The 27,885-nt window shown below is 44.2% G+C and overlaps 2 protein-coding genes across 2 annotated transcripts in view; one reads left to right on the forward strand and one right to left on the reverse strand.

Annotated features, from left to right (window-relative positions):
* LOC124646726 overlaps positions 1-5,814 on the forward strand; it is a 6,434-nt gene extending 620 nt beyond the window's left edge. The window contains exons 2-10 of the mRNA XM_047186804.1: positions 17-169; positions 249-403; positions 1,430-1,705; positions 1,827-1,954; positions 2,313-2,430; positions 2,528-2,620; positions 2,728-2,796; positions 2,902-2,992; positions 5,426-5,814. Of these exons, the coding sequence (XP_047042760.1) occupies positions 17-169; positions 249-403; positions 1,430-1,705; positions 1,827-1,954; positions 2,313-2,430; positions 2,528-2,620; positions 2,728-2,796; positions 2,902-2,992; positions 5,426-5,571 (1,229 nt within the window). The 3' untranslated portion in view covers positions 5,572-5,814. The remainder of the gene's footprint in view (positions 1-16; positions 170-248; positions 404-1,429; positions 1,706-1,826; positions 1,955-2,312; positions 2,431-2,527; positions 2,621-2,727; positions 2,797-2,901; positions 2,993-5,425) is intronic.
* A 9,557-nt stretch (positions 5,815-15,371) lies between these two features.
* LOC124646727 overlaps positions 15,372-27,885 on the reverse strand; it is a 37,808-nt gene continuing 25,294 nt past the window's right edge. Inside the window, exons 4-14 of the mRNA XM_047186805.1 lie at positions 24,064-24,176; positions 22,883-23,483; positions 22,083-22,235; positions 21,846-22,000; positions 20,560-20,835; positions 20,310-20,437; positions 18,622-18,739; positions 18,432-18,524; positions 18,255-18,323; positions 18,064-18,154; positions 15,372-15,675 (exon numbers count right to left, since the gene is read on the reverse strand). Of these exons, the coding sequence (XP_047042761.1) occupies positions 15,587-15,675; positions 18,064-18,154; positions 18,255-18,323; positions 18,432-18,524; positions 18,622-18,739; positions 20,310-20,437; positions 20,560-20,835; positions 21,846-22,000; positions 22,083-22,235; positions 22,883-23,483; positions 24,064-24,176 (1,886 nt within the window). The 3' untranslated portion in view covers positions 15,372-15,586. The remainder of the gene's footprint in view (positions 15,676-18,063; positions 18,155-18,254; positions 18,324-18,431; positions 18,525-18,621; positions 18,740-20,309; positions 20,438-20,559; positions 20,836-21,845; positions 22,001-22,082; positions 22,236-22,882; positions 23,484-24,063; positions 24,177-27,885) is intronic.

Raw genomic sequence — 27,885 nt, forward strand, 5'->3', positions numbered from 1 at the left:
TGCTTATTTCTTGCAGCTCGCCGTATGACATATCCCACGCTTAATGTGCACATGATCAGAGCTTCTATGTGCGTGCTTGATGATCCAGAGCTTGTTCCGGACCATGAATCTGCAAGGAAGGCAGTGCTTCATGCCGCTCAATCTGTTGTTGGGATTTCATCCTCCGTAGGTGATATTAGTGATACCTTGGCTCTTTATTTAGGAGCATCGTGAAAACATGTTATTTACAGATTTTCATCAATTTGTAGGTGGTAAGCCGCTAGCACGAGGCTGTGGTTTCTGGATTGATTGGGACAAGAAGAATAAAATGGGAACTTTCTTGACAACTTCACGCTTAATTTGCACCGAATCTCCATCCTTTAACTGCTGGTTAGGACAAGAAGAGTATGATCTTGATGCCGAGGTGAGTTCTTTAAGATAAGTAAAATGATGGGTTCATATCCATAGCAACTTCCTTTTGTGATGGGTGAAACCATAAACCCCTTTAATAAGTGCAATGAAAAGACAAAGGCTCAGTCTGCTTATCTTGATATGACATGATAAAGGTCTTAACACTTATTAACCATCTTATGTCGAACTTTTGAGGGAAATCTGAACCTAACATGATTTTCTAAATGAATGTGAGTATTAAGATAGGATGGCCACATAAGGTAGCACTTTGGGTTGGAGCAATCATCAATGGCAGAATCATACATCTCGCTACTTGGAAAGGAATCCTGTGATCCAGGTGTGATAGCTTCCATGTTGCCCAATATCACTCGGCACAGCAACATTAATTGCATCGCTTTTCCTCAACATAACATAGACCGATGCTGCCAAACAATGAATATGGTCAAATATTAACTAATGGAATGGAATAGTCAGAATAGTTGAGTAATTCTTAGCATACCCGTCTATGAATTTCTTTTAAACATCGGAATTTGAAACTACTATCTAAAACTGGGCTAGGGTTGAAGTTTAACTGTTTTTAAAAAAGTTTGGGTTTAACATATACGGTTTTCATAGCTCAGGGATCAAATTGGACCTAGCTACCATAGTTTAGGGTTTAAAAGAGACTTTGTTTAGATATTCTAGTGCATATGGGTTTGAATACTCTAGTGTATGTATGGGTGCCGTGTAGTTTGCTATCATTACCATGCATTGTCCAGTTTGTTGTATCATATCTTATGTACAATTGTTGTTGTCTATTAAATGCACTATTCTGGTGTTAGCGGTAATGGCCATCTTGCATGTTTGGTACTCAGATTGTACCGACTTGCCTGTCCTATTTTCTATCTATCTGCTTTGCTTGTAGCTAATCTCACTTTAATTCTAGCTGGTTTCTACCCAAATACCTACCACATCGGTGTATGATAAATTTATTTGCAAATTGATAGTTTATGTTTGTAAGTTTAGAAACAAATAAATCTTTGATTTTCACATGTTGTAGGTACTTGTTCACCTGCAGGGTGACATCACTGAAAAGGCCCACCTGCAATATCTGCAGAAGCACTACGATTTAGCCTTCTTCAGTGTTAAAGTAGATCAGCCTGTTTATATACCCTCTTTCAATGATGGTGTGAAACGGGCGAACAAAGTTTTTGAGCTTGGCAGAGATGAAAGTTCGTTTTTAAGGATAAGCTATGGTGTGGTGAAATACTTGAACCCAAACTTATTTGAACGATATCATTATATGTTTGTTCAGGGTGCAGATCCACAACCTGAGGTACAAACTGTTATCTTGAGATCAAATTGTACATTATCCTGCTATTTTCGACATTGCAATTTTGTTTCATTATTTTTGTCAATTGTTTTTTGATTTGAATATTTTAAATACAATTTTATAGTATGGCAATGGTGGGCCGCTGATTGACTTTGATGGAAAAATTGTGGGAATGGTTAATGGCAACACAAGAGGGTCGTTTATACCATCTTCCATTTTAGTCAAGTGCCTGCATCTATGGAAGAAATTTCAGTACGTTTTTCTTCCTTTAGTTATGTTTTAGTGCTACTAAAATATCAGTACTTACTATTTTTCCTCTTCGATTAGTTCTGTTGCACAAACTTAGTTCTTTCGTCTATTACTCCTTGATTGAGCTGTTCCATTTAGATTTGTTTGAAGTTGTTAGCGAATATCCTTTACCTGCTGTAGACATATAGATCAACGTGATCTAATGGTCAGAGAAAACAATGTTTGCGAATCAAAAAATATATTATATTTGCATTTTCATGATACGGATATTATTTTGGTTGAACTGAAACGGTCCATTTTGAAGGGGTTACAGCTCATGTTTGCTCATTTTTAATGTATATCGTATGATTTTTCTATATAGGCGCATCCCTCGGCCTCACCTTGGAATGAAGTTTTGGTCAATCGAGTTTATAGACCTTGCTCTTTCTGAGAATATATTGCGCATGTGCAATATTGATGATGGCCTTATCGTTAAAGAGGTGTATATCTGTTTATGTTGTTTATTTTCAGACTCCCATTAGCTTTCTTGTGAGTACTTATCTATCATGCATATTGAGTGGCTATTGCGAGTCTTAGGTGTCAGAAGGATCTCCTGCTGAGAAACTTGGGATACGAGCTGGTGATGTCATTAAATGTTTTAATGGAGAACGCATCTCTACCACTGTTGAGGTAGATGTATTATAGATTTGTTAGGTTGAAGTAATATGAAAATAAGACTAATGTTACATTCTAGTCTGTATTCTATTGGCTTACATAATTAGTGTCGCTGTTGTCAGTTAGAGAATATGTTGCTGAGCAAATGCGAGGATGAAAGTGACAATCTTAATTCTGAAGTGGATGTCGAGGTAAGTTAATTTTATGTTTTGCTTTATTCATATAGTTCCCTCTATAAGAAAATTAGGTTTAGTAAAATGTTGGTACTAAGAAACATATGATGTTTCCTTTTTTAGCTTGAGGTATTCCATATACGCAAGTTTCTCTGGAGAAACAGAACATTGACTGTAAATGTGTCTGATGATGGTGAAGTTGTTGACCCAGGAGGTATGCATCCTCTATCAACCTATTATATTTGAGCATCTCAATTACTTCATTTTGTAAATGAATTATCCCACATTGGCCACTATGCCATTACTTTTTGTTACACATATGCCATTAGTCACCATCCCTTGCTTTTGCCACTGCGTCGTTGGTCAGCGCTAGTTAAACCCATCCATGCACTATGCAATAGGAGGGCCGCGGGAAACATTGAGCATTTTTGGAGTTTTTTTATGGGGTGCCATTTGGGTTATTGATGATGTGAGAATTTGCTAAGTAGTATTTTGCAGTAGAGATGCAAACTTAAAGTTCTTGCATGTCAGGTTGTATTATTTTTGCAGAAATAGCCCCAAAGAATGCAATTATCTCGTAAATAATAATATTTTAGGCCTCACAGAAATGGCAGAAATTTATGTGTTATAGTACTTTAAAAAAGTAGGTCCCAAGTACGTCTGTGAAGATCTCAAAAAAAAGTACGTATGTGAGAAAACATTATCTAAGAAATGGCAGCTATCAAACAGAGAAAGCACCAAAAGTTCTAGAAAATAAACAAGCATTAGGTAAGATCTCACAAGCCTCTACTGGAGCTCTTGTCACTACTTTCTTACCACTCTTCCTGGAGCTGCATCAATTTTACAAATCAACATAAATTCATTAGTCTCCTGTAGCTAAAGTGATGCATTGGTTTTATAGAACATTAACTAATTTTACTAAAGCTACAGAAATGCATTTGGTTTACATAACAACAATTTTTTTCAAAATCTAAAGAAATATGTGTAAAGGATACGGAGAGTACCTAGCACTGCTTGCACCAAAAGAGGGAGCAGTCTGTTCATCTTCTGAAAATTCTTGGTCAACTGGCTCTTTGCAATTGCTCTTTATATGGCCAAACTGTCCACAATATTCGTACTTCCTCTTCCTAGGACCAATGCCCAAAATCTGCTTTGGACTTCTGCACAGAGTAGATGTCATCTACATGTACTTAAATTTCGCTTGCAGGTTCTTAAGTGAACTGATAATGAAAAGAGCATTGACAGAAGGAAGGCCTTGTCAGCCTACAGCTACATGTTCTCTTCTTATTTTCAACTAGACGCCTCTGTTAAATCCCATCTTTCTCTGTTCCATACACTTCTGCCTCTGAACTTCTGCTTATAACCAGTTTTATCTTTAGACCTCTAGTCCTTTGATTAACGCCCATCATAATAACAGGTGGGAAAAGTTTATGACCTTCAAATTTCTTGGTTGCTGTCCGTTGCCTAAGTTCCATTTTCTACGTTAATTGTTGCCTAGCATCCAACAAATCAACAATGGGCAGGGCTTTTAGTTTCTTGCTCTTGCTGTTCAAGGACTCTGCTAGATTGTTATTTGACACAATCAACAGACTTCATTGAACTTGTTTCTACTTTCTAGACCGTAATTTTGGGTGGTCCTCATCCATTTATTTCCTTACTTTAGTTTGCACATATTTTCTCCATGTAGCCATGTAGGCATCCATAACACCATACGCTACCGGGGCACTCAATGCCACAAGCAGCTGCCAGTTTTCCTGCTTGCCTATTAGAGCAGTTCAGTTACAGCCAAGCATGACCCCTGCACCCTTCTGATAGAAACCCTTCCAGTACTGCTTCAGTGACGACATTCTCTGTCGAAGCACCTTTCTCTTTGATTTCTTCATAATCAATAACAGTAAATATTCCCTTGGTGACACCTTTTCTTGCTCTGACCTAAATGTGTGTGGCGAATGGAAACCATCTTTCCTGTGCTCTTGTTAGTGTGTCTCCTTGCCATAATATTGTTTCTGGTGTGAACTTTTATATGTTACTTCTCTTTAAGTTTCTTCTGCAAAGTTACAGTGCCAAAGGAAAAAAAATATTTTCTTAACCAGTCCAATATTGCATCAGCAACTCACTTTCTTGGAGCTGGCTTCATCTCTCACTTTTTTTTTAGAACTAGAGCAAATACTCCCTCCACCCCAAAAAGAATGTCGCAGCTTTGTCTAAATTTGGATGTATTTGTACACAAATTTAGACAAATCCGCGACATCCTTTTTAGAATGGAGAGAGTATGATTGTTGGAATTCCCAATGGCCTGGAATAACGAGACAAAGAAACTATTAACACACTAGCTAAATGCTCGAGCTTTGCTACATAAGTAGTGTTTTTAGCTTTCCATCCACTATTTTTGTTTCCACAGTGAACTCCTGCTTGAGACGTTGGTTCCATATTGAGATTCTTTTTCTGTTGCAAATGTATTTCCAAATCCAAACACTGTTGCATGGTGAGAGGAATCAATGGCAAATGTGTAAACTGAGAAAAAAAAGCAATGACATGATGCAAGTTAGAGCGAGAGACTAATGGCAAATATGTAATGCTCCCTTTTCATAGTCGTTTGTTGTGTTGCAAAGCATGTTGCTTAACTCAGATGTCTTTCTTTGTGCAGTTCGTTACCCTTTTGGAAAAGGGACCTCAGTTTCCTCCGTGTCACCAAGTGAGCCCAGTGAAAAGCCAGGATCAATACCGTGCCACTTGACCGAGCAGACCGAGGGAGACACCATGGTTGATACTGAGTCACCTGCTTACTGCTAATGGTGGTTTTAGGGTGAAGGACGAGTGTGAAACCGTCCAAGCTTCTGCTAAATGACTAATTCATGTTGCATGAATATGAGAACTGTCATATGTGAGCTCTGGTCAACCTGCACGTTGGGGATGTATCGTACCTTTAACCTGTCTCTCATCTGGAAAGAAACTTGTCTCGTTTAGCAATGCTACTAGTTATTCTTGTCTCGTTTAGCAATGCTACTAGTTATTCGAGTGAGTGAAATATACATATATACAGATCTGTCGCCTGGTTTGAGGCTTAATTTTGTAATACTCTTCGAAGCGAGGCAAGTGATCACTCCTTCATCCCACTAGAATTATTTTAAGATAAAAGAGAAGTAGGAGTAAATGAGAAAATATCAATTGGTATTGCCATAGTGGTTACCCAATCTTGCATATTTCGCTGAAATGCGGGGCCAATATGGGATATGAATCAGTGGGACGAAGCAGCCTACCCGATAACCCAGGCCCCCAGCTTGATCAGATGCTCCAGATTGCTTCCTGCTTCTATCCAATGGGACTAAAATGCACCTCCCGCTGATGACCTGCCTGCTTCATAGGGGGTAACTCTGGGGATTCGCTAGTGGCAAAGGAACACATGCAGGTCCACTCCAAATTCAACCTTGTTCAGATCACATCAACCGAAACCTTGTTCAGATCAGATCAATGGCACGCTTTGTACTGAACATCAGTTCACCATTACTGACAATCACAAGAATCTTCCAACAAAAAGTAAACACAAACACCATATACAAGTAGCAATGCATTCCATGGGATAATCAGTTCCAGCATACATATTGTCCAGATGAAACGCAGCAGACCGTGCAGGAAATCAGACACGAAGCCAAGCATTTGCTTCCTGAAAATAACATCTACGCCTAAGTTTGGTCCAGTGGACACCGAATGCATTTTCTTAACTGGTAAACAGAGAGGTAACTGCTGTGACTTCTCAAAAGTTCAACAGCAGATGGTAAAAGTTTCGATCCAAGTTTTACAGGGAGTGTGCATATAGTTCTTCTGATTGATAAGGTCGATCCAGCTTCCGTAACAAACTTGTGTTGGCTAATATGTGTGACACAATCATTTTGCTGTCTCCACTAGGATGAGCGCTGCAGTTCAAACAAGCTTTTCTGCCAAACAAAATACAATAGAACACTGTCAGATGACAGTTTAAGGCAACAGGAAATTAGTTTGATACGTAAAGAATGTTGGCAATTGAACTTCACAAAGAAATATATGAGAGGATATTGCCAAAGGAATTGAACTTCAGCTTACAGTGCTTCCTCATTCTTATCGAATTTATAGCAAAAGTAAGATAATGAATGGAGTCCATCTGTGCAATTCTCCTAAACCACAAGGTGGTACTCACACCCATAAGATGTACTACAGAAAATTACACCATTCCTATAGGTTTTTATTTGCAAATCCACCAGTTAACAATCTAAAGAAAGAGTCAACTAGAATAGGAATACCAAGCCACACATAAACACAAACGATAGACTGGAGATTTATAAGATATGGAAAGAATCAGACTATCATTTAACTACTACTCATCATTACCAGCGAGGATCACAAAATGGAAAGCAAACTCTAAATTGAGGAAAACAGAGTAAATTATGGCATTCTAATTTCTAAGATGACATTCTAAGGCAACAGAAAATTGATCTAAAACAAACTCACAGCTGATCTATTTTTTCAGTTCACCATCATATATAAAGAATAAGATCAAAATTAATATTGCAGCAACCAATGTATGATTTGGTTCTTACCAGAAAGAGAAGTGAACCGGGCATTTTCTGCAGAAAAAAAATAGGATGGTGTTAGTCCTGGCCTGCAGATCCACCAATTAACAATATAAAGAAAGATTCAACTACAATAGGAATGCCCAGCCACACATAAACACAAAGGATGGACTGCAGAGTCATGAGATATGGGAAGTATCAGACTATTATTTAACTTGTATTGTACTCACCATTACCAGCGCAGATCACAAAACAGAATTTTAGGCTCTAAATTGAGGAAAAAAGATAGTGAATTATGGTAATATAACTTCTAAGGTCACATTCTGAGACAACAGAAAATTGATTTAAAGCAACCTCACAGCTGATCTATTCTTGCAGTTCCACACAGATATTAAGCAAAATCAATTGTTGTGTATGGTTGCTTACTTACAAGTAACAAAAGTGAAGATGGCATGTTGCATACAAGAAAACATCATGGTCAAATCACTAGTCTTCACCTGCATGTTATTCATGAAGAAAATACTGTCAAACATATTTATAAGATGACTAAAACCTAAATATATCATTAAGGCTCAATGCACCAGAAAGAGCGATATCGTTAAGGCTCAAGAAGTAAAAGAAACTTACAAATGACCGCCACGCCTCGATGCGCCAGAAAGAGCATGATATCATTAAGGCTCAAGAAGTAAGAGAAAGCATCTCTAAACCCCCCATGTAACATACCAATGACCTTCCCATTGCCATTCACCAAAGGAGCTCCAGAGCTTCCCAATTCACTTCCTATCCTGACTTCCATGAGATTCATCCTATATCCAACAGGGTTTTCCTGGCCTAAATCATCGAATGATCTTGAAGTGTGAGAAACACGACCTATTACTGCTGTCCTATGTCGTAGTGGAGGCCATGATACCATCGCGCACACATCAAATGCAGCTGGCTGGGTTGAAGGGAAAGTAAGATGGGGGTGGTTTCTCATGCAGATCTCGTCCAGGTCCACCACATCTTCCCGAGGTACTTGTATGAGCAACAAATCATCTTCACAACTAATGCCAATGATCCGACCTTTGGCATAAACCCGCTGAGGATGTGCGTTTTGCCCAGGCCTGCGGAAGCTCAGCTCGGAATGGTCACATAGTACCTGTGTAATAAATACCCTATTGCAATCATGGGTGGACACAGGATCAGTAGCTGAGTAAACATGTTCTATAACGTGAGCGCATGTCAGTATCTTCAGGAGATCTGGCCCATTTTCAACAACAAACCCAGTTGCACAATGACCATCCCCATTGAGAAATTCCTCCCTTTTTCCTTCCTCGACATGGTTTGCTGTCTTCATAAGATCATTAATTGCCCCATGTTTATCATGCCTGGGTAGGATATTGATAAAGAATATTGAATCCTTGGTTTTCTCATATAGCCATTTCTCATTTGGCGCAGCCATCTGCTGCAACACAAGAAAAGTAAAAGGCGAAGGAATTAAAAAAATAGATATAAGATTACGCACGGTGCAAACGAAATCCATTCTGCTGATGACTAAGTCACGGCTGTCCATAAATTTGTAGCAACCCATAATATTTTTATATTTATCGATGTTTTTATTTTTTTTGCTTTTGCACTTCCTGTTTTACACTACAGTTTGTTGCATTTCCATTATAGTTTATGCGACGAACCAAAGGCTATAAGTACAAACAATGCAAACGTTATCAGGTCATGACCAAATCGAAGCTAATTTGATGGACTTCTGAAATAAAATGGCAGTAGATGTTGCTGAAACAAAATATCTCTCACAAGTCACAAGCCAGGTTGTGACCAAACTACCAAAGCTAGCTAAGCTAATCAGATGGGATTCTGCAGCAAACAAAATGGCAGCACATGTAGCTTAAACAAAACAAACCTCACACAAACAATGCATCATCTGCTCCCTAGGGGATTAATATTTGTACTACTTGATTCAAAATTGTGAGATCGCCAGAGTAAGCTTTGCCGCTAGGATAAGTTAGTGATATATACCTTGGCCGCACACAACCTTGGGCCACTTCACAAATCGGTGCTGGTCCTTGTTAAGCGGCAGTGCTCCAGCGATGCCAAACTGCTTCTGCCTCTTCTCGAACAGTGGGTTCGTCACCTTCTTCTGCAAGCAAACCAGCCCAAACGAATCAGATTATCGTTTCTTCTTCGCCGGCACCGGCACCGGCACCTTGGCGCCTCGCTTTGGGAGACGGCACGGGGAGGAAGAGAAGAGGGGTACCTTAGTCGTCCCGCTCCGGAGTGCGCGGGTCCACCGCGCGTCGCCGCTGCTACCGCTTCTCAGGTGGCAACGCTCCGCCGATGCCGAACAGCTTCGGTCTCTTCTCGAACAGCGGTTTCGTGGCCTTCGTCTGCAACCAAAAGAGCCCAATTCGAATCAGATTATAGCGTCTTCTTCTCCGCCGGACCGGCGCCTTGCCGGCTCGCTTCGGGAGACGGCACAGGGAGGAAGAGGGGAGGGAGTACCTGAGTCGCCGGCTCCCGAGTGCGCCGCGACGCGCGTCGCCGCCGCTACCGCTTCTTAGGTGGCAGAGCTCCGCCGATGCCGAACAGCTTCGGCCTCTTCTCGAACAGCGGGTTCGTCGCCTTCGTCTGCAACCAAACCACCCCAATCGAATCAGCTTAGCGTCCTCTTCTTCGCCGGCACCGCCGCGCGCCGTGCCGCCGCGCGCCGTGCCGCCGCGCTTCGGGAGACGGCACAGGGAGGAAGAGGGGAGGGAGTACCTGAGTCGCCGGCTCCCGAGTGCGCCGCGACGCGCGTCGCCGCTGCTACCGCTCCTTAGGTGGCAGCGCTCGCTCGCCGATGCCGAACTGCTTCGGCCTCTTGTCGAACAGCGATTTGTTCGCCTTCGTCTGCAACGAAACCACCCCAATCGAATCAGCTAAGCGTCTTCTTCTTCGCCGGCACCGCCGCCGTGCCGCCGCGCTTCGGGAGATGGCACGGGGAGGAAGAGGAGAGGGGTACCTGACCTGCGTCGCTGCTACGGGGTGCGCCGCTCGTCGCCGCTGCTACCGAGTGCGAGGGCCCGCCGCGCGGCGCTCCCGCAGTCCGGCTCCCCCAAGCCGCCGCAGCGCAGGCGCAGCCCTAGCTGGACTGGACTGCTCCAGGAATGGTGTCTTCGCCACAAAGGCATCCAATGGAGACTTATATATTCATCAACGGAAACGTGGACTGTCGTCAGATCAGAAAAGTGCGGTCCGGATCCATTTGCGAAAGCCAGGCTGGCTCCATATCTAAAAAAAGAAGAAGAAAAAGACCAGGCTCCGGCAAGCGTGGAGCGAGGCTGACGGGTGGGACCAGTGGGTGTGCTGGTGCCAACTCACGTGGAGGTTGTGCTTGTGCGAGTTTGAACTTGGGGGGCGCGTGCGCATATTCCCAGATAGCCGCACCATGTGTGCATATCCGTTTCAAAATTTATAAAGTGCATAACTTTCGTATCGAGCGTCCATATCAAAATCGTTTGTTACCTTTTAGAAGTCGTTTGGTATTCATCATTTGGGTCTGAAATTCTGGAATTTATTTTAAAATTTTATAGGTAGGCTGTTTGGTTGCCACAAAATTTAACCGTCATTTCATTTAGGAAATCCAGCAAAATAACGCCATGGATAAACACGATTCCAAGCTGAGACCTGCCATTTTTGCGTTTCTCTATGAAAGCCATTTACAAATTTAATATTAAATTCGTTGTCATTTACAATTCGTGTGGCAAATAAACAAGTGTCCATTTCTGGAATTACAATGTAAATGAAATGAGTACATGTATTCATTTCAAAATGCTACAAACGAATTGAAAGCCTGACTTCCAAATGACTTCTTAGTGTTCTTCTTTTTTAGATAAAATAAAAGGCACTCAAGTGTTCGGCTTTAACACAACAAAAACAATAGCAAACAAAAGAAAAAAAACATGAAATCGAGGTGGAGTTGTTGATGCTCTCTAACGCGAAGGAAGCACCATGGAGCTACGAAGGAAGATCATGTGGTAGGACTATCGTCAACAAAGTGAAAACGACCTCGCCTGCACCAGGAGAGGCAACCCATCGCCTGCCCGTTCTCTTAAATGACCACCGCGCGCCACCATCACCTCGGTGTCCGAAGCTCTCCGCGGGGACACAAAGTAGTGAAATTCCTCGCTGTCACCTTCATCGGCCCCGACCCAGGCTTTCCCAGCGGTTGCCTCTAGCAATGACAAGGGGAAAGAGGAGGAGGGGATGCGCTAGGGTTTTGCCCATGAGTTGCCCAAGAGAGGCGACGCGAGGGTCGTTTCGTGATTTGCCTCCTTACCGTAGTGTTCTTGCTATGAGATTTTCAAAATTAGATCACACACAAACATTTTTTGATACTTTTTTCTTTAAAAATAGCTTTCTATCACGGTAAAACAAGTTAGTGGTTAAAACATGCTTTGCTAGCTAGATGTTTCTTTTAGAAAGTATATTCATAAGAGGGTGTATTTTTTAAATAATACGATTTATTTATTATTTTCCAAGAATATTATTCGTTTTGAATTATTTTTAAAAATATGACTCAGTCCGGCCACCGACCGGTCATGCCGACGCCGACCGCACCTGATCGGCCAAGCCACGGCCGACCGGACCTGCATGCATGCATCGATCGAACGAGCATGTGTCATGTGTGCCACAGCGCGAGACCGGACATGTTTTATCAAGGGAATCAGGTGCATGTACGCTAGCTACCCATCGAGCATATGTGCTGCACAACGACCGGACGTGCTAATCTAGCATGCATGTTTTGTCAACGGAATCAGGTGCACGTACCTAGCTACTCATATTTTGTGTGGATGGAGTAATCGGTCACCAGTGCGCCGATCGGCAGGCGTGTGACCGATCGGACATCGCCGACCGAGTCACAGAGTTCATTTTTTTTTGAAAACGTGTATTATTTTCAAAAATTAATAAATAAATCATATTATTTAAGAAAAACGTTTAATAAGAGCATATCCATATCGGACATTGTATCGAAGGTTTTATGAAAAGGATCATAATTTTCTCTCAAGAGCCAACAAGTTGGCCATTTGCTTCGATTAAAAACAACCCCACCCTCCCCCATCTCCACACTCATCCTCACATTTTATTTTCGTGTTTGTGATAGAAAAGAAAGTTTATAGTACAAACTTGATTTTTAACACATAAGTTGCTTTTAGAAATTTAGAGCATGCGTGATGAGGGGTACCTTTAGGGTTTCCAAGAGGGGGAGCGGAGAACACGGTCAACACCAAGGGGAAATTGTCATGCACTGAATCAATAGAATTCACAAAGAAAATACACAAAGGTACAATTCCTTGTGAAAAGACTGCCAAGCACTATCCTTTTAAGAATATCAAGTGGAAGAGAGTTTGCTCATGAAATATATCCAATACAAGAAGATGCCTTGAATAGAACTCAATAGGTTGAACCCAAGGAGAGGGGTCCCCACTTGGGATAAAGGCACATGCTTATTTCTAATCTCAATATCATTCTAGGGTTAACAAATGAGGGTGAGGGCATATATATAGCCGACCACAAAATAGGGCATGTCTTCATGTATTTGGCACGCTTGGTGACGTCCATTTTCACTCTCTCATGTAGCAGTAGCGAAAGAAGATCAAGTGGCATTGCAGGTGCGAACCCATAGACGATCATGAAAGGGTTATTTAATGTAGTTGAGTATTTGGCACACGGTTGTAGGTAAACTTGGCGTGTGGATGCAATCCTCCCAAGTTTTGATATTCCTCTTTACTAGCACACGTAGTAGCGTCGAAATGCTTCTATTCGCAACTTTGGTTTGACCATTGGTTGAGGATGAGAAGCCGATGAGATCAATAGTAGCATGATGCCGAACTTAGCCATGAAGATCTTTCATAGGCAGCTCGTAGATTTGATCTCGCAATCGGAAACGGTCCTCTTGAGGAATCCATGTAGTCGAACGGTGTCCCCACAAATGAATTATATTAGCAGTATCCGTTCTATGGAATGGAATAAAACGAGCAATCGAGGATGATCAACCAACGACAATAAATGTAGAAGCACGTCCATGTGGTCGATGGTCCGAACGAATGATAAGTTTCTATACCACAGAAGCGGCTCTGTTGCTTGTCGATGTCCGAGCGCTAGACTAGCTAGCCGGCGATGAAGATGAGCTGGTGCTCGGTGGAGAGGCCCAGCGTCTCGCGCATACAGGCCGGTTTCGGTGGCGCCGTGGCATCCATCGTTCGTTATGATGCGCGCGGCTGGCACCGCTCGAAGTCTCGGCTTCTCCGGCGCTCGTTTGGTCCGATGGCCGTCCACGTCGTCCAAACGATACTCACCTCCCCCGGGCGGACGATACGAACGCCGAGGCCGAGCAAGATCATCCATCGTCGTCGCCGGGGTAATGCTGTCGATCAACATCGATCTCTTCCGCGGGTCAACTGGTTGAATGTTGATCTCTGCTAGCCTTGCCGGTCGATCGAGTACTTGCCGACGCCGCCACGGCGTGCGTCTTGCTGGTCCAGTGAGAGGAGCTGCTCAGTGCTCACCGCACCCACCGCTGCGGATGGAAGAGGATACGCCGGTGTAACTAGGTCAACTTTGTAACTAGGGCAGCTGCGCGAGCATGCTACTGGCGGCGACGCTCGTCGTGCTGGTCACCAGCTTGAACCACTGACTGACAGCTCTCCAGGTCGCAGCTCGCAGCTGCTGTCCGCGCTCAGGCAGTGGCACGGGTTGGTCACCGCGCTCACACGTTCAGGCCTAGCATACCAGAGTCTGACGATGCGTTGGCGACGTGCAGCTTTGAGTCCAGCACGGGACTGACTGGTCGTCGGCGAGGATGAGGCACGGCAGCAGCGCCATCCGCCCGCCCTGCTTCGCGTACGTCCACACTCCCGTCTCGCCGGGTAGAACACCACATCATGTCGCCGTTCTCGCCCTAGCCACTCTAGTCCACCGGCGACGTACTGGTGGAGGTCTGCCCGAACTGCTCTACTCGTTCTGTGAAGGAGATGCAGCGTCATCTCACCTGAAAACAGGCCCAGTTTGACTACACTACGGGGCATGTGCTGACGGCCAAATGTCGGGGCCGTCGGCACAGAGGCCCTAGCGACCAGCGACGAAGCTAGCCGTCAGCACAGGCTGGTCGTCGGCACAGCTTGCAATACACCGACGGCCACCTTCGGCGCAACTTCGGCCGTCGGCACAACACGATCTATGTATGATGATCTTGTGTGCTATATTTGTACTAAATTTGGGGTATGATGATATATTTGTGTTATATCTGTGATATATGAGCTATATGTATGCTATTTTCTGTATTTGTGCTATTTTATGTGCTATAGCTGTGCAATTGGAGCAAAATGAGGGGACAAAACTATGCAGTGGCTGTGCCAAATGGCAGGTAGTCTGTGCCGACGGTGACAGCGTCGGTACAGCCGGCTCAGGTTCGCGCGAATTTTCCAGTTTGAATGTGACCGGGTTGGCTCCGTTTCTAGGAAAAAAAAGGAGAAACTGTTTCTAGGGAGAAAAAAAAGGAGAAACTATGCCGACGGTGGTAAGGTGTGATGGCCGTGGACGTTACAGCATGGCGAACCTACCTGGTCTGCGCCGACGGTGGTACGGCCGACGGCCACCGGCCACCGTCCAACCGTCGGTGTACTGTTGTGCCGACGGTGATGACGCAGTCCCCGACCAGAACTAGCCCGACGAGGCTACACCGACGGTCACCATCGACACAGCGCCGACGGCCACCGTCCAGCCGTCGGTGTACTGTTGTGCCGACGGTGATGATGCAGCCCCCGACCAGAACTAGCCCGATGAGGCTACACCGACGGTCACCATCGACACAACCTGTGCCGACGGCCGTGGATGTTGTGCCGACGGCTAGCGGCCGTCAGCAGACGTGGACTCTCCCGTAGTGAAATGCCTACCAACGGTGTTAGGTCTGTTCTGATTTTCCCTTTGATGCCCCAAGAAAATCTAAAGCAAAGAGAAAGGGGGCAATGACGTGTATACAAAAAAAAAAAACCATTGCCGTGTCTCCCCAACTTCTATCAGTCCATCAAACAAGACATACATCAAGTGTTAGAACTCAACCAACATACAGAAATGTGACAGTTCATATTCAAGCACAAGGGATTAGGAATTTAGCAGAAACTTGGAGGTTTCACACTTTCCGTTCATCAAAGCCATGTCTCCCTCAACTCCATAAAGCCACCATTAGCTGTGACCAGGCGATTCGGTATCGACCATGGTGTCTCCCTCGGTCAAGTGGCACAGTACTGATCAGTTGTTTCACTGGGCTCACCTGGTGACACCAAGGAAACTGAGGTCCCTTTTCCAAAAGGACAACGAACTGCACAAAGAAAGGCGTCTCAGTTAAGGAACATGTTCTGCAATACAACGAACTACCAAAGGGAACAATACATATTTGCCATTCGTCTCTCGGTCTAGCTTGCACCATGCGATTGCTATTCCTCAGTTCTAAGAATTTGCCATTTAGTTCCTCTCACCATGCAACAGTGTTTGAACTCGGAAATGCATTTGCAACCACAAAAGAAAGAACCTTAACAAGGAACCACCATCTCAAGCACAAATTTATTGTGTACATTTTGAGATTTTTTTTTTATTTGCATGAAGTTAGGGATTACGATGACACAAGCATTCAAGCACCTCGGGCAATAAAAATATTCAATGGCAATGCACAAGCATTTCACTTATGCAGCAAAGCATGAGTATTTAGCTAGTGTGTTAATAATTTCTTTGTCTCGTCATTTGCAGGTTAAGGGGAACCCCCACCATCATATCTGCTCTAGTGCTCAAAGAAGTGAGAGGCTGAAGCCAGCTACAAGAAAGTGGATTGCTGACGCAACATTGGACTGCTTAAGAAAAGATTTTTCCCTCGGCAACTTTGCAGAAGAAAATTCAAAACAAGTGACATATCAAAGTTCCATACCGGTGCCTATTTTATGGCAAGGAGGATACACTAATAGGGGTGCAGGAAAGATGGTTTCCATTCGCTACACATTTAGGACAGAGCAAGAGAAGGTGCCACCAAAGGGAGTGTTTGTTGTTATTGCTTATGAAGAAATATATATATATATATATATATAAAGTGCTCCAATGGAGAGTTTGTGTCACTGAAGCCCATACTGGATGGGATTCTATCTTAGAGGGGTACAGGTCATGCTCGGCTGTAACTGAAATGCTTTAAGAGGCAAGTTTAGAGGACAACTGACAGGTGCTCATGGTATTTGGTAGCACAACTGGTTTGTCCCTAGTAGCCTACGGTGTTATGGGTGCAGAATCCACTGAGACATGGACTTGGTTCATAGAGACTAAAACAACATATTGGTCATCGAGCTGGTCTGGTCATTCACAGAGATGCATGCAAAGGGGCTGGAGACTACAGAGAATAGAGTCTCTGGGGGAGTGGAGTGCATGAGGCACACCTGGCTGCCAATTTTCGGAAGAAATTCAGAGGGCCTTTATATTGTATGACAATCTATGTTCTGCTGCAAAAGCCTACATCCCAAAAAACATGCTGCCTACATGAAGAAAATCTGTGCAAAACCTAAAATATAGAAATAAATGGATGAGCACTAACCAAAATTATGGTCTACAAACAAGTTCCATGAGGTCTGCTAAGTCGAGTGTGTCAAATAACAAACTAGCAGATTCCTTCAACAGCAAGACAAAGAAACTAAAAGCCCTACCCATTGTTGTTGTTGGATGCAAACATGCAATTATGCAACAATTAATGTAGAAAATTGACCTTAGGTAAAGGATTGCAAGTTTGCAACCAAGAAATTTGAAGGACATAAAAATTTCCCTTCTGCTATTATGAAGGACCTTAATCGAAAGACAAGAGGTCTAAAGATAAGATTGATCAGAAGCAAAAGTTCAGAGGAAGATGTATATGCAACAGAGAAAGATGGGGCTTAATGGAGGCATCCAGTTGGCAATTGCCATCTGCACGGAGTAGAAGCCATCTTTAGTGTTTTCTTTATTTGATAGCTGCTATTTCTTAGGTAATTGTGTCATAGCTATACTAGGGACATACTTTTTTATAGAGTAATACAAGAGATAAATTTCTGCCATCTCTGCGAGGTCTAAAATCTTACTATCTCCATTCCAATGAATAAGGCTTATATTTTTTTTTCTGAAAAGTTAAACACTCAAACTATGTAAAGTTTGACCAAGTTTTTAAAATAAATTATTAACATGTACAATACAAAATCAATACCGTTAGATGCATCATGAAATGTATCAGTATTATAGTTTTTTTGCGGGTAAATCATATTATAGTTGTTAATAGATTTCTAAAAGTTAGGTCAAAGTTTACTTACCGTGATTTTTCAAAAAAATAAAGCCTTACTCTTTGGAAAGGAGGGAGCACTATTTATGAGATAAATTACATTTTGGGGTATTTCTGCGAGAGTAATACAACCTGACATGCAAGAGCTTCAAGTTTGCATCTGTGCTGGAAAATAATACTACTTGGTAAATTCTCACATCATCAATCAATAGCCCAAAATGCTCAATGTTTCTTGTTGTTCTGTTAGCACATAGTGCCTGGCTGGGTCTAACTGGGTTTAACTAGGGCTGACCAACGGTGCACAGTGGTGAAAGCAAAGAATGGTGAGAGAAGCTAAAGGCAAATGTGTAACAAAAAGTAATGGCAAATGAGTGAAAGTTCATTTACAAAATGAAGTAATGTAGTACATTGATAAACGATGCATACCTCCTTTGTCAACAACCTCACCATCATCCGACACATTTACATGTAATGTCCTGTTTCTCCATAGAGACTTGCGTATGTGAAATATCGAAAGCTAGAAAGGTAACATCATATATTTCTTAGTGCCAACATTTTGCTAATCGTAATTCTCTTATAAAGGCATGAACTATATGGCAAAACATAAAATTAACTACCTCGACATCCAGTTCAGAAATAAGGTTACCACTCTCATCCTCACATTTGCCCAGCAACATATTCTCTAACTGACAACAGAGACAATAAATTATGTAAGCCAATAACATACAAACTAGAATGTATTGTGTATTATTATCATATACTTCAAACCTAATAAATCCATAGTGTACATCTACCTCAACTGTAGTAGAGATGTGTTGTCCGTTAACACACCTGATAACATCACCATCTCGTATCCCAAGTTTTTCTGCATGCGAGCCTTGTGACACCTAAGGCTCGGAATAATCACTCAATATGCATAATGTATAAACACTCACAATAAAGCTAACCGGAGTCTACAAACAAATAACATAAACATATAAATACCTCTTCAACAATAAGGCCATCATCAATATTGGACATGTACAATATATTCTCAGCAAGGGCAATGTCTACAAACTTGATTGACCAAAATTTCAATCCAAGGTGAGGCCGAGGGATGCACCTATACAAAAAAAAAATCATCCAGTATACATTACAAACGAGTAAACATGAGCTGTACCAAAATTATATCTAATGTATCATAAAATGGCAATACTAGACCTAATTTATCTTTTTACCACTGCTAGACCAAATATTTTTATCAGCAAATATTGTTTCTCTGACCATAAGACCATTTTGATCTATAAAGCTTACACCAGGCAAAGGGTATTCGATAATCACTTCAAAGAAGTCAAAGTGGAAAAACTCAATCGAAGAGTAACAGACTAAAGAACCAAGTCTGTGCGACCTGCCTTTAATTAGTGTTGTGAACCTTGATTCACAACAGGAAAACTGCCATACTGAACACAGACAGAATGGCAGCAAGGGACTGCTAAACATAGGTTTAGATGAAAGAATAACTTCAGGAGATTAGACTGATTTTTCTTGCTTCTCTAACATCGATACAGGACATCCTTATATGGTGGATGCTTAGGCCCTTAACCTTTTCTAACACGATATATATACAATGGATTAGACTCCTTCAATCCTAGATATCCTAGTACAGTGCTATGCCCAAAGGACTCCTGATCTCTCAATATTTAGACTCTCTGCTGGTAGTCCACACTCCAGAACATCAAGAAAAGGCTGGAATTGGATAGCTATTGATGAAGCTACGGATCACCACCAAGGTTTTTGAGTCGCTGGCTAATCACCTAGTCGATGTAGGGAGGGTGACTTGCTGCAGCAATTAGACTAGAGAAGCAAGTCGCGCTACTCAAAGGCTAGCTTTTTTTTTCAAGGGCAACTCAAAGGCTAGCTGGCGACTAATTTCCATCTAGGAGCCCGCGAGATTCGCAGCTTGGGTCTGTGAGGCCCAATGCCAGAATTTTGTGGGAGAGGAGAGGAGGGGAGGAGGGAGGCGACACTTTAGCACTCCCATTCTGGTTTAGGACACCACCGGCCATCAATCTACTTTGCTGCTGGTGTCACGTGAGAGAGAAGAAAGCATGGGGAAGGAAGAGAAGGATGTTGCAGTGTGAAGAAGAGCATTGCCCCAGTTGCCTCCTTCTAGTTGGAATGGACGTCATATATTGCTTGGAGAAGTATGGAAGCACTGGATGGCTTAAAGAAAGCTAGGATTGCTTATTGGGCCTTCATGGGCCAGATATACCCATACCTTATCAACTAGGATTCTTTCTTCTGCCTAGAGCTCATCCAACAGCCACCAGGAGCTTAGCTTACCTCCTCTCCTTCAAGCTGCTTTACCACTACAACTATGTCTTGGACCTTCCCTGCTGCCACGACCTCTCCTTTCTCCTCTCATCCTCTATTGTAAAAACTCTTGACTAGTTGGGTCGACTTGGTGTGATTAGTCCTGATTAGCCACTGACTAATCAACCTAGTATCCTAGCCAATTGGTGGGAGACTCGATTTTGACTTGGCGGCTCAAAAACCTAGATCGCCACCATCAATGGGTGTTTCTTTCTAGCTCAATAGCATGACAGTGCTAAATGTCTTTTCTGTAGTCCAAACAACAAGCAATAAATATTTTACTGCCGCTACAACAGAACTAAATGAAAAAAAGAACGTACTGAAATTTCCTCCATAGCTGCAAGCACTTGACTAAAATGGAAGACGGTATAAAAGACCCTCTGGTGTTGCCATTGAGCATTCCCACAATTTTTCCATCAAAGTCAATGAGTGGCCCTCCCTTGCCATGCTACAAAATTGTATTGAAAGCATTCAGACACAATAATAACAATTGACAAAATAAAACATCAAAATAGCATTGCCAACTATAGTAATGTACAATTCAATCCCAAGATAAATTACAGTTTGTACCTTAGCACGTGGATCTGCACCATCAACATGCATATAGTGATATCTTTCAAGCAAGTTTTCTCTCGAGTATATTACCACACCATGGCTTATCCTCAGAAACGAACTTTCATCTCTTCCAAGCTCCAAAACTTGGTCACCATGTTTCACACCTTCATTGAAAGGGAGTCTACGGACAGGTTGATCTACTTTAACACTGAAGAAAGCCAAATCATAGTGCTTCTGAAGATACTGCAGGTGTGCCTTTTCAGTGGTGTTACCCCGCAGGTGCACAAGAACCTACAATAGAGCAAAATGCAAGATTTATGTGTTTCTAAAAATTACGACATAAACTATCAAACTTGCAACTAGTTTGTCATACAGCAATGTCGGAGGTAGGACCTGTCCTTTTATTTATGCTTCCGAGAACACACAGTAATACACACACTTAGCAGCTGATTACTGACATTCCAACTCCCCGGAAATTTCTCTTAATTCATTTTGGTAACTAATTAACTTCAGTTGAATGGTTGGGAATGCATTTCCTCCTAATAGACCATGATAAATATAAAATATGTGACCGAACTCTTTCAATTAGGAAGCTAGGAACATTGAGATGTTCATATCTATGCATATCATAATAAATTGGAGTGAACTCTAGCAACTACTCCCTCCCCGTTCCATAATTCTTGTCCTGGCTTTAGTTCAAATTTGAGCTAAAACCACGACAAGAATTATGGAACGGAGGGAGTAGGAAATACTGAGTTGTTCACATCCTGCTTGATTATGATAAGCCTGCCTTTCCAAATAACTTTTCCCTAGTGTTTGGCTAACCTGAAAATTTCTGCTTTTGTGGCAATTCTTCCACAACAGGTTATAAATAAGTTCAGTGCAGCATAATTCAGGAATCCCTAATTAAGCCTTAACCATTGAGAGCAGCAGCCAACAAACATTACTCTGAAGGATTAAACATTCAAAACCAGCCAGTTCCTAGGTGGTTAATTTGACAATTCAGAAGGGACATTCAAATGTCAAATTATTTAGCCAGCTGAGAAAGAGCAACATAAAATTGGGTGTTTATTACCAAATCATGGAACTCACACGCTATTTCTAGTTTTCTTAGAAGGGAACTACTATGTTTGCATTGTTGATGAGCGAGCAGCAACCTAACAACTTTCGTGTTTCTTTGCTTAAGCAAGAGATACCTCAAAACTCCCAAGTTCAACAGATTGCACGGATGTCTTAGTCAAGAAATCATAGCAGAATAAATAAATAACTTCTGCACTAGAAGAGTATCTTTAAGAACTCACCTCAGCATCAATATCATACTCTTCTTGTCCTAACCAGGCGCTCCTGGATGGGGACTTGGTGCAAATTAGACGTGATGTAGTCAAAACTGTGCCAATCTTACTCTCCTCATCCCAATGAACCCAGAAACCACAGCATCGTGCTAGCGTCTTACCACCTACAAATTCATGAAAATTTCAGCACAAAACTACGTTTTCACGATGCTAGTAAATGAAGAGCCAAGGTATCATTATTATTACCAACAGAGGATGTAAGTCCAACAAAAGATGGGGCAGCAAAAAGCACCGCCTTTCTTGCTGATTCACGGTCAAGAACAAGCTTTGGATCATCAAGCACGCACTTGGTACTTCTAATCATGCGCGTATTGAGTGTGGACCATGCCGTGCGGCGAGCTATAAGAAGATAAACATACAAAGTAAACACCACTATACTAAACATATCATATGACTTCTGAGGCATTAGAAAGATGATATGTCGCTATCTAAGGAGGGGAAATTGATACTTCGAGGATATACCGCTACACAAACTCGAATTTCAAGATATGTGGCATGTCTCATCAACATGTGCTACCAGCAAGAAATGTACTTGTCCTGAAACTTGGACACAGTGGAGTGGCATATCCCAAATATTGCAAGACAATTTTTTAAAATAAACTACTATAGTGTCCCTTCCAATCCATGAAATAATTTGATCCATGGACAACAGTACAACACCATGGTGGTTCAGGTCGTAATTCCAGGGGATTCAATACCTTATGACATAGAATGGGAGGCCATAGGTGTCTATACGGCAAAGTCGATTTTAGACAGAATCAGAAAGACATCTGGTAGCATCCTAACCATAGAATATGACCCTTATCGGAATGCATACATTTGTCTCATACACTAAGAGGATGATGACAAGAAATATATTTTGTATCGCTATAATTGGAGATACTGTTGTTTCTAGGACAGAAGTTCCGTTCTTGTCTATCCTTGGTAGTTGATACCAAATGGTGTAAACGATAATGAAAGGAAGGGAGAGGGCTTGTAGAGCAAACCTAGTTTTGCATTGATATAATGTTGCGCTTCATCAATTGCTTTCCATATACCCGAATCACCATGATCATAGATCTCATCCGGTACGTGGAGCTCACGAAGTGGGGAGCTTCCTGCAGATGAGACCTCCTCCTCCTCCCTTTCCTCCTCCTTCTCCTCCTCCTCCCTCTTCTCCCCCCTTTCATCGTCCTTCTCCTCCTCCCTTTCCTCATCCTTCTCCTCCTCCCTGGTCCTCTTGCGCTTGTTCGATCTCTGGTTCCCAGCCGCCCTCCGCTTCCTCTTCCTTCTTTGTGCCGATTGGGAGCCCGAGGACTGGGGCCGCGTACGCACAAGCGCCATGGACCGAGTCGTCGTCGTGGGCATGGCGGCGCCGGTGGAGCTGCGGCCACGGCGGGGCGCAGAGGCTCTGGACCCCGACGCCACTCCCTCTTGAGCGGCGGCGGCGGCGGTGGAGCTGCGACCGCGTCGGGGCGTAGGGGCTCCGGACCCCGACGCCTTTCCCTCTTGAGTGGCGGCGAGCGGCATTGTTGACCTAGCGAGGAGCGGGTCGGGGCCGGAAGCAAGCCGTCGACTCCTCACGATCGCCGGGACGCTCGCGCGCCGCTGCCTCGGGAAGGTTGGAGAAGTGATATTTGGGTGAGCAAACCCTTACCAGATCAAACCCACGGGTTCTTGGGGAATTTGATCTTTGCCCAAGTTACATGGACTTTTCAGAAACGCCCTCCTTTATTTCGTTATGTGACCATATCAATGCCATGCTTCGTCTGCCATGCTTCGTCTGGTGGGTGGTAAGAGCATGTGTAACAAACCCTTTAAATTTCTGCCCCGTATAACACGAGTAGGGGCCCTGTATTTGATTTCGATCGGCCGAAAAATCGTCCGAGCTAGCAGACCCCGTATCCCTAAACTATAAATGAGTATATTCCTAGAATATGCCAAATCAATTTTTTTTCTTTTTTCCATTCTTCCACCTCCAGCCACTGCCCCTTCCCTGCCCCGCCCCGGCCGGCCGCCGCCCCTGCCCGCCACCACCGGCCGGCCGCCGCCCCTGCCCGCCGCCACCGGCCGTGGGCCAGCCACCCCCGCCCGCCAAGGCCCATGTCGCGCGAGTGCGGCCTGCATCGCGTGCGTGAAGGCACGGACGGCCCCCAACGTCGGCGACGTGTGCACGCGCGCCGGTTGCCTCGGCGAGGTCGACGGGGAACGCGCCGATGTCCCCTCCCCCGGCCCCGCCGGTCGCCGTGTCCGCCACGAGTGCCGCCCACACGGTGAAGCTCCGCAGCGGATGAAGGAAAACTGTGGACCAAATTGTGGAAATGCAAGGTTCCGTCAAAATTTTGGGTGTTTCTTTGGAGACTAGCGAAGTGTTCCTTGCCTACCGGAGACATCCGTCACCATCGCCATATGGCACCGTCGAGCTTATGCACGATTTGTGGTCAGGAGGATTCGTGGAGGCATTCTCTTGTCGAGTGCACTCTATCGAGGTGTGTTTGGGCACTAGCGGACCAGGAGATAGTCGAGCACATGAGTATGACTACGGAACCAGTGGCGCGTCATTGGCTATTCTCCATGATGCAATCTCTCAAATCAGAATAATTTACAACTTTGGTTGTTACTACGTGGGCGATTTGGTTCGCAAGAAGGAAGGTTATACATGAAGACATCCTTCAGAGTCCAATGGCGACCCATTTGTTCATCCAATCCTTTCTTCACGAGCTGGGAATGGGAAGCGAAGGCACGGAGAAGAAGACACCCCGAGGTCTTCCGAAAGTAAAGACTCCAAGATGGCTAGCACCGCCAGCTGGGGCATGCAAGCTAAATGCCGATGGGGCGGTGGCTAAAACTGCTAACAGAGGGGTAGTAGGAGTTGTCTGTCGCTCTGAGGAAGGGGTTTATCTTGGCGCGTCAGTGGTTGCGTTCGAAGGAGTAACACAACCGGGCTGCCTAGAAGTCATGGCGTGTTGTGAAGCTCTAGCGCTGATGGAGGATCTGAATGTTGGTCGGGTGATGGTGGCCTCAGATTGCCTGGAGGTTGTGCAAGGACTGCACCACAAAAACTTGGGCCAATTCAGCCACATTCTGCGCGAGATTAAGAGTACCGCTAGTGCTAGAGGCGGGGTGTCATTTCGCCATGAGAGTCGCGAGCTCAATACCGAGGCTCATATGCCAGCTCCTATGATCACCATATGTCGGTGATCACCATATGTCGGTAACACATGATGTGACAAATATGTAAAGTGTAAAAAGAAGTGTTGCACTGCTAACTTACTAACTTATATGACTACACAAACGTGTCAAATACACAGTTCATTTTCTAACCCACCATATCACTCGGATAATCGTTGATCCTTTTTCGATGATATGTCAAAGATGTACAATAGATCTATAGAAGAGACCAACAATTTACAAGAACATGCTAAGCGCCGCGAGTAGCACAAGCACACACATCCACGCCTCTCACTATCAGTTTGCACCCACACGCACACCTACCATGATCCAAGTATTGAGTTCATCCCTAACCCCTACAGCCGATGCCTCCATAGAGCATTGCATTTGTATACTGCTAGCTACATTGCTTTCATAGCAACCAACATGTAAGAATCGCCAGGATGTCTAGAAGCTTTCTTTCTGCATTCTTTGTGTTTGTCAGATCTCCAGCCACCACGGAAAGGATGGATTCAGTTCCTGGTGGTGGTAGCACTAGACGGGCAAACTAGAACACTCTAAACCATACCTCGTGAGCATACAAGCATTGGATCTTGATGTGTTTTGCCGTGTCCTCCTCTTGCAGGCAAGTAACCAAGGGTCCATTATTGCAGCCCATGTTGCATCCTCCTGTTCGAAGTCCAAAACCTTTATTGGACCGTCAACCACATAAATAGTTTGCATTTGAGTGTGGCCCCTGAATTCTATATATGCAGCTAGCAACATCAAACATTGGCATAGCACAGTGTAGGTTGGCTTGACAGTATACAATCCAGGCGGCGATTGTGGCCATGAGAAGATGTCCTCATGGGCCGGGTCCCGAATCACACCGGAGATGGAAATCCATAGTTTAACACATTGGCTTGCAACTTTAGTGTCCAGCCTGCCCGATATGTCCTCCATCCAGCGGCTGCCTTAAGGCATCTTTGAAAGTGCATAGAGCCTCCATGCGTGATTTTGGTAATTAATGATAATCCCTATGGACTAATATTTGTATTGAGTCATATGTGTAGGAGTTATCCATAGGCAATGCTTGAACCATATGTTGGCTTCAAGGTTGCAATAAGAAGAAATGAAGTGCAAGTTCAAGATAAGTCAATTCGAAGAGATCATATGCTTAAAACTTGTCATTCATATGGTGTTCATGTATATGTGAAGATGCATCGAAGAAGGTGCTCTCCCATAGTAGAGTGAGGGTGAGCAATCCGAAAGACTTCATAGTGCAAGGACAATCAAGAATGGTATTCCATCTTGCCGCGGTCAAGATCGGAATCATCTAGCTCAAATGAAATGTGCAAGGTTAAGGTTTACTCTTGATAGAGTTTCTTTCTTACCGGTCTAGTGGTTTAGTTGGGAGACCGGTTTATAGGCTAAACGTCGTACTATCAAGGGGCTCTCGAGTGAGTAACTCGATCATATCGTTTGGAGTGCGGTCAAACCTTTGCATCCTTGCATCATATTTCTTGGTTGTTATTTCAATCTTATCCATGTGATGTTTTAGAGCTTGTGGTTATTTCCATAACAAGCTCTAGTTCATCGAAAACGGATTTCGTGCAAATCACTTGTTGCGTTTTCGATATTGGGGTTTTTCTGGGTTCTCCCCATTTAAAGGTTTCACTCTAAAAATAATAGAAAAACCTCCCCCACTTGTTTTCATATTTTTAATTTTTGTGGTGTGTTGTGGGTATACTTCATGGGTGTACCATCGAAAGTGCCTAGATCCGGCAAGCCCGGGTGGCCCACAGATGGTGATGAGGCATGTGGCCCATCGGGCGGCCCAGCTTGTCGTTGATCCCGACGGAAGATGTCCGGCCCAGGAGCAGGGAGCCGGATCCGACCGACCTTTGGAGGAACCCGGATCCATGAAGGCCCAGTAGGAACCCGGATCCGGGATGACGTATAGAGGAAGGCAGATCCTTGACGTACACGGCAAGACATTGTACCGTAGTTAGGAAACCTGTATCCGGGTAGGACTCTCCATGTAAACCCTAGATCCGTGCGCCTTTATAAGCCGGATCCTGGGAGCCCTATAGGCACAACAACAACTCATTGTAACATCGCGAAAGCGCCCAGATAATTCCAGACAAGCAGCAGTAGGCCCCCGTCATCGTGCGGGTGTTCCGAAGCTGGGTAACTCGCGTACCACCGTCCCGTGTGCACTCCGCCCTATGGCCCCTACTTCTTCTCCCCCTCGTGAGGATCCCTCCTCCGAGGTACCGTCGATTAGGCAACGACAGTTGGCGCCCACCGTGGGTCCTGCGGCGTCTGGAGGCCGGAACCGGGAGGGTTCCGCCATGGGAAGCTATGACGACACCATCGCTGTGGGGCGTGTCCTTTACGCCGGAAATCTGCCGATCGTCCCTCCGGATGAGTGCTGGATTCCGGCTAAAACCGACCCCGTCAAGCTCTCCATCGTCCCGCTTGGCGGCATACACATCTTCATCGGGGAAACCGTCGATTCCGACGGAAACCCACCGGTAAGTAACGCTGACGCGACCGCCACAGAGCGAGACGCTGTCGCAAAGATCCGATCTGAGACGCTGGAACTTCCTAGCGAAGATTCCGCCTTAGATCTGAAAAAATCAAAACCCACCCAATCCGCCCCTGAGGAGGAAGTAAAGGTGGAAGACCAATGCAGATCCGCCCGGGTTTCCCAGGTGTTAGAGAAGAAAATGTGTCACTTCGTGCACTTCTTGGCCCATACCTCCGGAACCGCCCCTCAAGAAGCCAGAGCTGGTCCCGAGCAGGTCGAGGCCCCGGAAAACAACGCTGCTCCGGATCAGCAAGAGGCCGTCGGAGA

This window comes from Lolium rigidum, chromosome 4, assembly GCF_022539505.1.
Source record: "Lolium rigidum isolate FL_2022 chromosome 4, APGP_CSIRO_Lrig_0.1, whole genome shotgun sequence".
In the NCBI taxonomy this organism is placed as follows: domain Eukaryota; kingdom Viridiplantae; phylum Streptophyta; class Magnoliopsida; order Poales; family Poaceae; genus Lolium; species Lolium rigidum.